Below are 13,827 nucleotides of genomic sequence, written 5' to 3' on the forward strand. Positions count from 1 at the left end.
CCACGGACCATGACCTTTGAAAATTGCCGTAAAAATTCCTAAACGTTTTTCGATTTAAATTTCCACTTCAAATTCGACAACTGTATCATCTTCCGACATTTTTGCATAAGTCGGTAACGTGGGCAAGTTGCAAGGTGCTGAGCCACGTGACATGTGCAGTAAGAAAAGCAATTTTTATACCAAACGCTACTCGGCATCATATAGTTTTGTAAAGTTTGCCTTTATTCAGTGGGAAAAAAACTAAGTACTTCAACTTAACCTTATTTAGTTTTTGTTTATTTTAATTTTGGAGAAACGAGTAAACGAGTTTGCCATTTTCTAGCCTGCATAACAGTCGCGCTTCGCGCTTAATGTCTCTCTTCCCGCTGGGCTCATATAAGCACCTGTTATGCAGGCTAGCCATTTTCTTTCTATCGCAGAATAAATTTTGTAATGTTTTCTTTAATAAAAGGTGTTTCAGTACAGTTTTAGAGGGACCATACCTCGCTTTTTCAGCCGGCTATTTCATAGTATTCTCCGATACTGATCGCCGTGAAATTACACCAGTTATTGGTTTGGAGTTGAAGTTTGTCAGGATTGATATTTAATTATGATGACGACTATAAACAAGAAAAAATCTCGAAAATAGAAATCATAAATTTTGTGCGTTTTAGATTTTAATAAGAAAAACTGACTGACGAAGAACTACGGTATATGGCATACTGCTTGCATGGCAAACGTAAAAAGAACTAAAAATAAACCACTCTTTTAAAAGATGACAAAATGCGCCCTGAAGTTTAAACAGCGATGACGGCAACGCCAACGAAAACGCCACTTGAAAATAAACTTTATTTCATTTGTGCAACTTCAAGATTATTTCAACTCGTTCAACTTCTACAGAAATGGCGAACTAGCCAAGGTAGATCAAGTATCAAGTCTTTAAGTCTCTTTGTTTTGTTATTTTCAGCTTTCCTTGACTTCCTGATGATTCACCCCAACCAACTTTCCATCACAGTAGCTCCAGTCCAATCTAAACAGCCAGCACCACAGCATCCCCAACGATCAGCATCAGAATCACTATACACAGTGTTCAGCCTCAGACCACAGCGCTCCCATGCACAAATCAAGAACCACAGCTTACCTCAAGCTTCAAAGTACCCAGTCAGATCAGACCGCCGCAACCCCGTTTAGTTAGTTTCTACCGCCTTACTACCAGCAGTACCGCTCTCAGCTTCGCCGTGACCACTCAAGACAAAGAAAGCATCTTCAGTATGGGCAGGAGGCCATGGTTAGTCTTTTTCTTGTGGGCTGAGAATGGGGGGAGGGGGTAAATAAGAGCTCTGGATGAACCTTACAAAGCACACTTTATGCACACACGTTCGGCCAGAAGTCAGCGGACTTCATATTCGGCTTAACTTAACTGTAGTTAAATTAATTAACGGGTCCCCTGGGGTTGGGTGGTTTTTTCCCCCTAGACTCCCATCCGGCTTCCCGTTTTTTCCTTTGCAGGTTATTCGGTCAGTTGTCGAAATAAGGCCAAATTTTTCTTCGCTGGTTTCGGCTTCAATTCGACTTTTTTCGGAGCACTTCGTCGCTGACTTACCGTCTTCTTCTTCGTCGACTTCGTGGTCATCGATACGGTTGCGATCACCGCTTCTAGGGATGGTCGGGCTTGAGTAGATTGTCTCTCTAAACAGAGTTGGTCAGTGCTAAACCCCAAAACGGATGTTCCCTCCCCCCACATAAATGGAGCTCTAATGCCTCAGTTCTAGCCTTGCAAATGGACTTCTGTTCTCTTCTAGTCTTGTTTTGGGGTAATAGAGAGAGACGCCAACTAAATTATTGAAATTGAATTCCCTATTTCAGAATCTGTGAAAAGACTAAGTTACAGCGCAGGGATTGTGAGATCGTTTGGGTAGATGGATTGAAATTGCATCGACGAATAACTACATTTTTAGAGGTAGTGTAGCTCTTGTTAAATAGCTTTCACTTAAAAGAGTATTTGTTGTTAGATCTGACTGCCGAGAAATACACTCGTCGGTGCAATTTCCATCCGTCTTCTCAAACGATCCCATAATCCCTCACACGTACCAAGCTCCCCGAATTTTCTGTAGTGGAGAGTTATTCGGTGAACAACTTGCGATCTATTCTAGACCATTTTGGAAACGAAAATGCGAGAACTTAATAAACGTTTGCCTAAAACTTTTAAAGTTGCAATCCAATCCAACTCATGGCCAACTTTATGGCCACATACTTGGTACACTAGGGTGGCAATTCATGATCATAACACTCGTTTCAGTAATAACATCTGTAAACCACAATCAAAGCGCTCATGGGGGCAGCATCGCTTTATTTGTCATGCGGTAGATGACTGGAACGCTCTCCCAGATGGCATTAGGAACATTCTCAATTTTTTAGTTTTTAGACGTCTTATTAGAAACATGTAGACTCTTTTATCGATCTTACCCTTTTTACTCTTTATTTTTAGATAGCTATATTTGTATTTTCTTTTTTTGTATTCTTACGTTAAATTTATGCAGGGCCTCACTGAAAACCACATTTTGTGACGTGGGCTCCCTGTTGAAAGATCTTCTTTATTACTATTATTATTATTATTATTATTATTATTATTAATTTATCACAAAAATGTAACATTATTTTTAAGTTTAAAACAACACCAAATTCCTGTTGCAGTTCTCCTTTTGAAAAGTCTTCATAATATGAACAACTGGTAAAGTGTTCTTAAGGACGGTGCCTCCAAATAAAGAGGTATTTTTTGCTCGGCTTATCACTATGCGGGAAAAGAAGATCTTTGGAAGACATATGTAAATGGAGGCAACTTATGACATTTCATTTCCAAATTCAAGCTTGATTGTCTCTAAAAAATTCGGGGTTACCCCCAATTTTCTTTTTCGATTTAAATAATCCTTACTGAGATCTTCTTTTCCCGCATAGCCATAAATCGTGCTAAAAAACCTTTGACTAAGTTTATATTACGGTTTCTCGGCCTTTCCCGTGAAACGGAAGCAGAAAGGAGGCACCTTCGTTAATGACTTCCATTGATTTCCTTACGCGATTACAGGTACGCTAGACAAACATTTGTCGTATTAAAGTTTATTCAAAATGTAACATCTGATGGTACTTACTCTACTAAAATTAAGATGCTTATACATATACTTTGAAAAATGACAATAAATCACTAGTTAAGTTCTCTAAGAGCTACGGATAGAACAGAATCAGTAAAGCTCTCTAAAGAGCACACTCCGCATAGCCGCTGATGTCGTCGCGCCTTCTTTAACGTGTATATTTAATCAATCACTACTGACTGGTATCTACCCATCCGACTGGAAGCTGGCTAAAGTAACATCTAACTTTAAGACTGGATCCAAGACTGACTTAAACAACTATCGGCCTATATCAGTTATACCTGCTGTGGCCAAAATCTTTGAAAAAATTATCTATGACCAACTATATAATTATCTAAATGTAAATGATTTATTATCCAGTTGCCAGTTTGGCTTTCGTTCTTTACACAGTACGCTCACTGCCTTGTTGGAGACTAGCAACAACTGGTGTGTCAATGTTGACAGACTGAGGTCTACTCAATGGTGTAATTTTCATTGATTTAAAGAACGCCTTTGACACTATAGATCTCGAAATCATCTTGCAAAAACTTACCAAATATGGGATGGATCAAGATGCACTGACATAGTTTATGTCTTACCTAACAAATCGTTTACAACGATGCAATGTAAACAATCACCTACCAGTGCAACCCCTTTAAACTGCGGAGTTCCCCAAGGATCAATAATTGGTCCTCTACTCTTTTTGATCTATATAAATGACTTACCAATTTTGCTTGAGCCTTGGCTCCCCTAGAATGTACGCTGATGACGAATGTTACTTTTGCTGCATCTGACATGCCTAGTCTTGATACCCAAATCAATACTGAACTGAAAAGCATTAATCTCTGGCTCAGAGCTAACAAGTTGGGCCTCAATGTGGCAAAAACTGAGTTAATGGTCATTAGCTCACGTCAAACACTGCAGTCTTTAAATGATAAAACAATAAATATTAATGTAGATGGCGTCAAAATAAACCAAACAGATAATAGCAAAGCTCTCAGACTGAACATAGATGAAAACCTATCTTGGAAGGAGCACATGCACGCAATTTCAAAAAATTTCGCTTCCAGTATTGGTGCACTTAAGCGAGCCAGACCTTTTATTTCAATGCACACCGCTATTGAAATATACAAAGGTCTTATCGTACCACATTTTGATTACTGCAGTGTTGTTTGGGATGGCTTGTTTCAACAGCTGAGTGAGAAACTACTGTAAAAACTACAAAATCGCCCTGCCAGAGTAATTACTAAATCAAGTTATAATACGAACTCTAGCTATCTTCTCAATTCTCTCAGCTGGGACAACTTATCCGTTAGAAGAACGAAGCAAAAGGCAAATTTAATGTACAAGTGCGTTAATAGGCTCGCCCCAAATTATCTTTGTAACTTGTTTACTCCGAGGACTTTGTCTTTTGATCTTCGTGATGCAAGTCAAAAATCGTACTTGCCGAAACCGAGAACTGACTACCTGAAGCGTGGTTTCAGTTATAGCGGAGCTTCTCTTTGGAACGATCTTCCTGAGGATATCTGCACTACAACATGTCTAAGCAACTTCAAGTGAAGAATTGATAAATGGCTCTCTGTATCGGACTCCCACACGGCAAATATGTAAACCAGTAAATAGAAATATTATTCATAAGATGAATTTCTTCATTTTCTATTGTTATACTGATATTTTACCGTGTTTTAAATAAATATTTCATTCATTCATTCACTCGCATTTTAGTGGGTTGCGTTGTATAGGCAATTCAAAATTGAGGATTTAGAGAGGTGCTCTTGCAAAAGTGGCCTTGTTCACGTAAATATCTTTTATAATTGAAGTGTTCGCTATATGCGAAATAATTTTCCAAAGAAATTAATCTAAGCATCGCTAGAAATACTAGCATAGCAATACAAGTCCCTTGTAAATAAGACTTTAAACGAGTTGATTTAAAGACAAGTATCCCAGACTCCCACTGAGAACCAAGCTTCTTCCAGTAGTTCCCGGATGTAAGACGCCTTTTGTCTTTCCTGCAATGTCTCCTGGAAGCAGAGGTTCATAATTTCATGCAGCTGGAAGAGAAAAAAACATTCAAAACTAGTGAAACTGATATAGAAAATCAGCAACTAGTCTCAAGTATCGAACATGGATCATATCATTGTAGCTGCATAAGAAAAGGTCTTATAGAGTGTTTTCACATGACGTCACGGCGGCCATGTTGGTGTCCCAACGTAAACCTCTGGGAATTGAACTCTATTTTTATGCAATACTTTTTTTTTGTTTTAGTAAACCAATATGGTCGGTAGTCATGTGAATGAAAACACTCTATACGAACTCCCTGTTAAGTTCGTGTCATGACCCTCAAGGGTTAGGCTAGGACAATCCCATGTCTTGATGATTGATAGGATTTATTTCGGGCTTTAGTTAATTTCCCAGCGTTTCGTGTTTTCAACTTGGTAACAGTTTACTTCTTAATTTCATTGTTTTTCTCAATGTTTTACCGTCGGTGTAGTTTATTCACACAGTCAAGAAGAGTTTTGTTGAAGTACATTCAACTGTTTCAAAAGAAATTTCTAGCAGTGATGTATGTAATGCATGATGTCGATGTAACAGTGTATTTGTAAACGCATTTAGTAACTGGTAGTTTTTGCAAAGTGAAATCAGCAAGATCTAGCAATATTTCTTGATTGTTAATAAAGTCTGCGCTACCTCGTTGGCTATCTATCATCTCATATCGAACGTGCGCTCGAGGAACAATTGTTAATTGTACTCATTAAACTTAAAATTTAATTTAAAAACGACAAGTCAGTTTAATAGTAACCATTCAGTGGTGGATCCACACCTTTAGGTAAATTGGAGGACCGAACGCTCAACTTGATTCTCTTCTGAAACGAAATATATCAGCACCTCGCCGACACAAGCCTCGGTTTTAGTTGAAAAATAAGGGGAGAGAGGAGGGGGAAAGGAATCCCTGTATCAACCACTACCATTTAAAATGCCTAGAACAAAATGTTCTTACCTGAGTGTACTCAATAGAGCCATGGCAGTGCCCTAATAAAGTAGCCAGCAATTGTCCGAATTGCTCAATATCCTTGCTGTAGTTGCAATGCGCATCAACCGCCCAGTTTGTAACAGCACCGCGCTCATCCACCTTAGATACTTGAGAAAATCCACCCAAAACTGCTGTAATAGGCGGAAGCTAAATTAAGAAAGAAAACGTAACAGTAAAATGATAACCCGCGGTAGTTCAGCGGTAAATTTAGTGAGAGATGGTTGGGTCAATCTCGTACCCAGAATCCTCAAGCTCTTTGGCCAGCGGTTGATCGCCAGGAGAGACTCTTGGTAAGTCGAAAAAAAAAATGTTTGGCTGCCTCGTAACAGCTTGCATTGTTTTATCACAGAAATCCTGCGGTAATAAATCCCCAGAGTCTCTCCTGGCGACCAACCGGTGACCAAAGGGACTCTGGATACGAAATTTTGTTTGTGTGTTCTCTTTTGTTGTGTAGATAACAGTCTCCGGGTACAGGCAAATACGAAATCGGATTGGACTCCTGTAACTACTGCCTAACTCGCCCTTCACAATCCTTCACAAATCGCAGATTACCAGTTTCCAAACAGATTAGTCCCAGTAGCGAACTCAAATAAGACTACAGAAGGAAATAGTTAAAGTGAAAAAGAGTCAACCTAGTCAACTTACCCTTTGGCATTGACCAATCAGAATGTTGTTTGCTGTGATGTTGTTGTGAAGTATCCCAATATCCTCAAGTCGCTCTACAGCGCTGATGACGTCACTGGCTATGGCGCAGACTGTATCGAAGTTAAGAACAGTTCCTTTGTCGCAAAGGAAATCCTCTAAAGTGGAGCTTGACACAAATTCATAACAAATAAGCCTTGTGAAAAAGAGAGAAAAACACAGAATGAGTTGTCCGAATTTTTTTTTACAAATGAACGATTGTCTTAAGACTGTCTAGAAACAACAACGAACCCTATTAACTAAAAGAACCAATTAGAAATTAGAATAAACAGCAGGTATTTGAGTCAAGTATTTTTTCATATGTATTCGATTGGTTGTAAAAGCATAATTGTATTGATTAATTAGAGAACATGACACGAGAGGTAGTTACAGAGCTGAGAGAGCTTAGCTAAAGAAAAACCAAATTAGACACATAATTATATTAAACAGAAACTGCTTGAAACCAGTTGCTTGGAAAACATATGTAAGAAAAAAAGTTGAAAAGAACTTACAAACTGTTCGGGTATAAATCACGAATTTTCTTTTTTGGATGTTCGATACTTTGGTCGCGAGCTGAGGAACAAGAACAGAAAAATAAACAACTTACTTCACTAACATGAACATGATCGTCGCAATTACTGAAGCATTTCAAATTCGCTTTAATTGCAACCTTTTCGTCACAGAATGAAACTCCAGTGCTATAAAAACGGCCTACATGAAGGCGGCGAAAGGCTTTAAAAGATTAGAGAGATAACAAAACTGTATACTTTACGAGTTGAATGCATAGAAAAATACCCTGCGAATAGGATGCTAGCCGCTAGGGATGTTTTTACGAAGGCCCCCTAACAGCCAGGAACGTCTATAGGGGTTAAACAACAACACGCGGTTTAACTTGCATTTGTACATGGAGGAAGAAATGAAGGATATATAGAAAAATAAAAGGTGGTCATACGAAGAAAACACTAAGTATCTTTCTTGCCTTTTGAGTGCCAGCGGTACCGAAGTAGGTTGGTAGGCGGTCCACCGCTACAAGTCAGGCCTTGAGCTATTTCTGTCTCTCGACTCCAGTCCTCTTTGGATTCTTTCGCAAAGTATTTTAATAACACCATACTAAGCGTACTTTCCTCTTCGCACCAGGCTAGAGCGTAACCCTGAAATAACAAGGAACACAGATTGTATATCGTGCAGACTTAAGGTAACTTAAGAATTGTTATCCAGTCCAATACTGCGCTCTATTAACTTGAACAAAATCACTGAAGTAATGGAAACAGCATCGCATCATTTTACATTTAGGTATTTGTAACCTAGCTTTTGAGATGAAGCGAGATTGAAGGTGGGTTTTGTTTTGAAACAAACCTTCCAGCTTTTTTATTAGTAAGTCAAGCTAACTTGTTAAAATTTCCTCGTAAAAGCTGAAAGGTTAATTTGTAACAAACCAAGCCCACTCCACCCTCGCTTCTACTCAAAGGCTAGGTCACTAAGTACATAACTGAAAATGGGGCATTCCTATTGGGTGTTTCTTGTTTAGCTCTTTTCAGAGGTTTCTGTGATGGCTGTTGATACGGAAGGTTTAGTGGAGCGACTTCAGGTTTGTAGGGAAACGACTTCAAAACGATTGGCCAATCATGTTTGAAGACGTCATAGAGAAATTAAACCTCTCTCGCATAAAATCACATTCGTTCTTGGTAAAATCTCAAGGGTAACGCTCAATTGACGTACTAATGCAACCTTATACGCCTTAAATTGGACATAAATGGCAAGTACACTGTCTCCGACTAGTGTAAGCCGTGCAACTCTTCATTCAGGGGACCACTTACCGTAAAACGTTTTCCTGCGATATCGTCTTGCAAGATATCCACTTCTTCAATCAACCTCAGTTTAGCGCGAGCGTGCATCTGCTGATAGTGTCGTTCCCATGACTCCGGTGCCCTCACCACCGGGAGAGGACTGGATCTGGCGATAACGTTAGTCACTGAAGTGAGGTCATGAGACGATTTCAGCCAGTCAACCGATTGTTTTCGACCTGAAAATAAATCGAAATGTTATATAGGTGTAGCACTCTGTTGAGACGAACAACAGTGAAATCTTCATTTTGAAGGCGATTAAATTATGAACAATACAACTTTCTCTGCGTTCAAAGGATTTTTTCGAGCGCTTTATTCGATCAGGTCGTTTACTGAGGACAGGAAATACAAAGGGAACACCAGAAACTCCTTCGGTAGGCGAGGAACGTCTGCAGAAAACTTACATTTGTCTTAAGATTATTTATGCAACCGGCCCTGGAATTTACGCTCAAATTTGTACCTACCCGGCATACGACTTTCCAGCGACGTAAGGACCAAACTCGAGACGCTTTTCCGCTTCCGTTTTAAGCTTCTTTTAGTCCTCTCAGTGGAAAACGTATATAGGATAGGATTCAGGGACGAGTTGAGTGGAAGGACAAACACTGCTATCCACACATGAGCAATCTTGTTTGGATCGTAGAAATTCCCTGTTAGGGATAAAATGTTAATTATAATGATGGGCATCCAGCAACAGAAGTCGGTCATCACGATGGAGACAAAACGTTTTGCCATGGCGGATTCTTTGCTTAGATTCGTGGATCGCACTGCGCGGGAAACGCGCTTTACTGTCCAGAACATGGATATATACGCGACCAGGATGAAAATGAAAGAAATGGAGTTTAGTACGACGAAAAAGGCGACTGAATATTCCCAGCCGGCTGGTCGTCCTGCAGACAGTTGCAATGGAAGGCAGACAGCAGAGCGGCTGTAAAAACCGAATTTCCCGCTCTCATCGTAGAAGTAGTTTATTCCAGTGATGGGGATTACAGCTATCACTACACCAAATATCCAAACGCCTATGCAACTGAACACGGCGGCTCTGTAGGTGAGGCGTTTGAATCGAAAAGGAAACACGATGCATATGGGTCTGTCAAGTGTAATCATGGTTAGAATCAGAACGGAGACCTCACTGGAGAGCATGGAAAGAGCGCCTGTGACTTGACAGCCCAGGCCAGATCTCCATTTGATGTCATGTTTGAAATACTGCCCTTGCCATTTTACGTCCATAATGGCGATAATTAATAGATACACGCCCATAAAGAGATCAGCGATTGCCAGATTTGTCAGTAAAAAGGAATGAACCTTGTTCTCTTCTTTGTCGATCAAGCGCCATATTATAACGATGAGGTTGCCAAGGAAGGCGAGAATACCGAGAATCCAGATGCAGATTTGAAGCGTGCTGTTCTTCATAAGGTCGTCGCAACTGGAGAATTCATCGACTGGGGATTCGCAGTCAACGCCGTCGATCGATTTCTTGGCGTAACAGCATAGGATGAAGCGGTCGAGTTTTCTGTGTGGGAAATAAGAGAAATATTCACGATGAGACGCATTTTATTTTATCAGAAAACTATTAAGACGAGATTTTTTTGAACTTCGAGCAACGCGCGGCCAAAATTCCCATGATGCCACTCGCCACTCGTCAGCATTCACTAGTGTTTCGCCACAGGCAGATCACCCTCTGTTTGTATGGTGTAATGACTGTTTGCAACTTGAGACTTTATATTCACCCGACGCGATCGGTTGAAATTTTTACTGAGTAGAGATATTTAAAGTCGCCTTTTACCTTTATGTTGAAATGAAGTTTTCAAGGAAATGTTGATTGAGTCACGCGTGGTGTTTTTTTGAAATTCCGAGCCGTAGAAACCCTTCTCTGGCGCGCTTACTGTTCAACAGTGTTGCCGGCCGAAGGCCTGTACTAGAGAAAGGGAATGGAAAGCTCAAAACATGACTGCACGCTTTCTGGCACAGCTACATCCTTCCAATTTTTTTCTTAAAATCCTTTTCCTAGTGCAAGTCTTATGAAAAATATTTGATATTGGATTTCCATTCAAACACTGTTATTTCAAGACGTGTTTGCCTACTCATCAAAATAGTGTCAAAAACCGTGATAAGGCCGATTGCTTTTATTTGTATACCGTATGTAATATGAAAAGGAAAACAATCCAAAAGTGACCTTGTCTCTCTCTCAATCCTCTGCATTTTACAGGTCCTAAACCTTGGCTCTCGAAGATATAAGTGATTATTAAATAAATATGTTTACGTACATTAAAACCCAACAATTTTTCAGATTTTTATTCTGAAAAATAATGAATTTGGGCTAGCTTCTTTTGATTTGGGGTAAAATTCAGACAGATTTTGAGACACCATTGAACTGGAAATAGTGGAAATGGGGTACATTTCAAAACTTAAACTGACAAACAATGTCATTGTAACAGATACACCAATATCAAAGAAATAGTTTCTCAAGATGTTATTCATGGATTTGTCACAAATTTGAAAATCATTTTTATTGAGCACTGTTTACAAAATTTGGACAGTAAAAATTTCAGACTGCTAAAACATATTGGCATTATCAATTTCAGACTGCTAAAATTTTCGGATGGGTTTAGTATTTCTGGCCTTTTTTTTCCAAAAATTTTTGGGGTTTAATACATTGACTGACTGGAAGGGCCAGGTGGGAAATATTTGGCTCCAAGTCATGGTGTATAGACAGAACACGATGAGGTCCATGCACCATGATTGACCTACTGAACTCTCATCAATAAATATTTTATCATACCATCATATTCATGTCCGAGTTTAAAATTTTGAAAAGGTCTTGGAAAATACCCAATAAATGGTAAATCGCACTAGCACTAAAGGAGCAAATCATGTGTGTTTGAAGGGTCATGCAGACAGCTTTTTTCTGAGCGATCTCCTGTGTCAACTTGCAAAACTTGTATCAGTTGGGCCATGTGGTGGTACGTATGTACTTATTGACTGAGTGGGAGGATAAGATGGGAAAAGTTTGGCATGATTGTCATGACATACAAACCAAGCACAGCTTAGTCAATATTAATTTTTGTATTGCAAAGTTTAATAGATTATCTGTAATATATCATGTGGTATCGAGTATAAAATGATATCACCGATGGTGATATCGAGACCAGAAGCTCTTTATTTGGCTTTCCTTTAACTTGTTTTCTGCTCCCAGTTTCTGAACAATTTCTTCCTGGCACATTGCTGCAGTATAACGCTTGTTCCTGTCATCGACACCCTTCAGATAACATTCAATCATGACTTGTTTCCGTTGTTCACTAAAGCGTTTGTTTGTTCGGGCTGGCCGGTTAGATTTATCTGCCTTTCCAGGGATTGCATATAGCCAGGTCTTTTCTTCTGTGCTTAGTTCACAGGTTAAACTTTCTGGTTTTGCTTGTTTGCTTTTGATTATAGCAACTGTATCTTTGACTAGACCGATGTTTTCATTTGTTGTAGGCTGAGCTTTTCCACAAGAAACTTTGTGTTTTAGCAAGTTGCCTTTACGCAGGAAAGACTTACCACAGTCAGCACAAGTATTACCTCCATCAGGTACATGAGTCAATAAGCTGGTTGGCCTACAGTATATGTCTTTTTCATTTTTCTTAGCATTTGTATTTTTTACCTCTGGGGCAAGTCTTTGACAGTAAGTGCCTTTTCCAGAGAAAAATTACTGATTGCCCCTGTGCTTTCACATTCTAAATGTCCCCAGAGATTTTCTAATTTAGAATATTCATATTTTTGGTTACTGAGAGTCTTGTTTGATTTCGGGCTGTGATGTGTTTCAGCTTGTTATTGTTGCCATAACAGTGCTCAAAATCTGAGAATTCTGTGATGCCATGCATTGTTTTTGACGATTCCGGCTCCTTCGACCTATCTAATGTGTCATGATATTCAGCGGTATTATTACATTTCATTGTTGCCTAGCAACACTCGGTACATGCACAGTGTCGTTTTACAGGAGAACCATGTGCTTTAGCCTAATGGCGGACTTTGTAAGCTTTTGTTGTGTTTATTAAATAAACTTTTGTGAGATTTCAAGACGTGGTGGCAGCGGAAAAACGTGAGAAATGCTGAAATTTAGCTCACCAGAGAGATTTGATTTTTCCAAACCGCTCCACTGGCCAGATTGGAAGCAGAATTTCCTGCGATTTCGACTCGCAACGAAGCTTCACAAAGAGGACGGCGATGTCCAGGTTAGTGCTCTCGTTTACACAATGGGGAGAGAAGCCGAACATGTGTACAAGTCCTTTACCTTTGCAGAGATAGACGAGAAGAAATTTGACGTGATATTGGCAAAGTTTGATGAGCATTTCGTTCCAAAACGGAACGTAATTCACGAGCGAGCACGTTTTCACCAAAGGAACCAAAGACAAGGAGAGACAGTCGAATCCTTCGTTCGAAGCCTTCATGAGATAGCGGAACACTGTGATTTTACAACCAGTCGGGATCAGCAAATACGAGATAGGATCGTCATCGGAATTGTGGACAAGAAAGTGTCTCAGTTAAAAGCAGATTTAACGTTAGAAGCAGCGATTCAAATAGCTCGCCAGTCAGAAATGGTGAAGTCTCAGATTACAGATCAGAACTCCCTCGCAGTGAAGAATCTGGAAGAGGTGCAAGGCCAGAAGAAGCCAGTTCCCTCTCGTCCGAGGAGAGGAAAAGCGAAGAAAGCGGAGTCCTTCCAAAAGCAAAGTCAGAAGAAATGTGGCAGATGCGGTCTCAACCACTCAAAGCCAGAACGCTGTCTAGCAAAGGATAAGAAGTGTTTAAAATACCAAAAGGTGGGCCACTTTGCAGCTGTGTGTCGGTCTAAGCTGTAAATGAGGTGCAAAGAAATGATGGTGTTGTTGCAAAAGGCAGCGGCGTTGACCATTGGTTTTTAGGTGCTTTATCTGGTGATTCACTTGAGGACACTAAGTGGAGAGTTCAGCTCAAGGTCAGCGGTAGGCCAGTAGTTTTCAAGATCTACACGGGCGCAGATATAACTGCGATGTCCAAGTCTACTTTTGACATATATGAAAATAAACGTTAAAACGTTAATAAAGTGTCAACTCAGTACATTAGTACAAACGTTTCGGGCTGAGCCCTTCATCAGTGATGAAGGGCTCAGCCCGAAACGTTTGTACTAATGTACTCAGTTGAGACTTTA

General features: G+C 39.8%; 1 protein-coding gene across 2 annotated transcripts in view; it reads right to left on the minus strand.

Moving 5' to 3' along the window:
• Positions 1–2,910: 2,910 nt before the first annotated feature.
• LOC146486268 (MAM and LDL-receptor class A domain-containing protein 2-like) overlaps positions 2,911–13,827 on the minus strand; it is an 80,452-nt gene continuing 69,535 nt past the window's right edge. For both annotated transcript variants that reach the window (XM_085099734.1, XM_085099723.1), the window contains exons 49-55: positions 9,125–10,170; positions 8,634–8,839; positions 7,796–7,967; positions 7,329–7,389; positions 6,781–6,973; positions 6,103–6,282; positions 2,911–5,155 (exon numbers count right to left, since the gene is read on the minus strand). In XM_085099734.1, the coding sequence (XP_084955860.1) occupies positions 5,033–5,155; positions 6,103–6,282; positions 6,781–6,973; positions 7,329–7,389; positions 7,796–7,967; positions 8,634–8,839; positions 9,125–10,170 (1,981 nt within the window). In that variant the 3' untranslated portion in view covers positions 2,911–5,032. The remainder of the gene's footprint in view (positions 5,156–6,102; positions 6,283–6,780; positions 6,974–7,328; positions 7,390–7,795; positions 7,968–8,633; positions 8,840–9,124; positions 10,171–13,827) is intronic.

The sequence above is a fragment of the Pavona decussata genome, unplaced genomic scaffold (assembly GCF_977016875.1).
Source record: "Pavona decussata unplaced genomic scaffold, jaPavDecu1.1 SCAFFOLD_21, whole genome shotgun sequence".
NCBI classification, from domain to species: domain Eukaryota; kingdom Metazoa; phylum Cnidaria; class Anthozoa; order Scleractinia; family Agariciidae; genus Pavona; species Pavona decussata.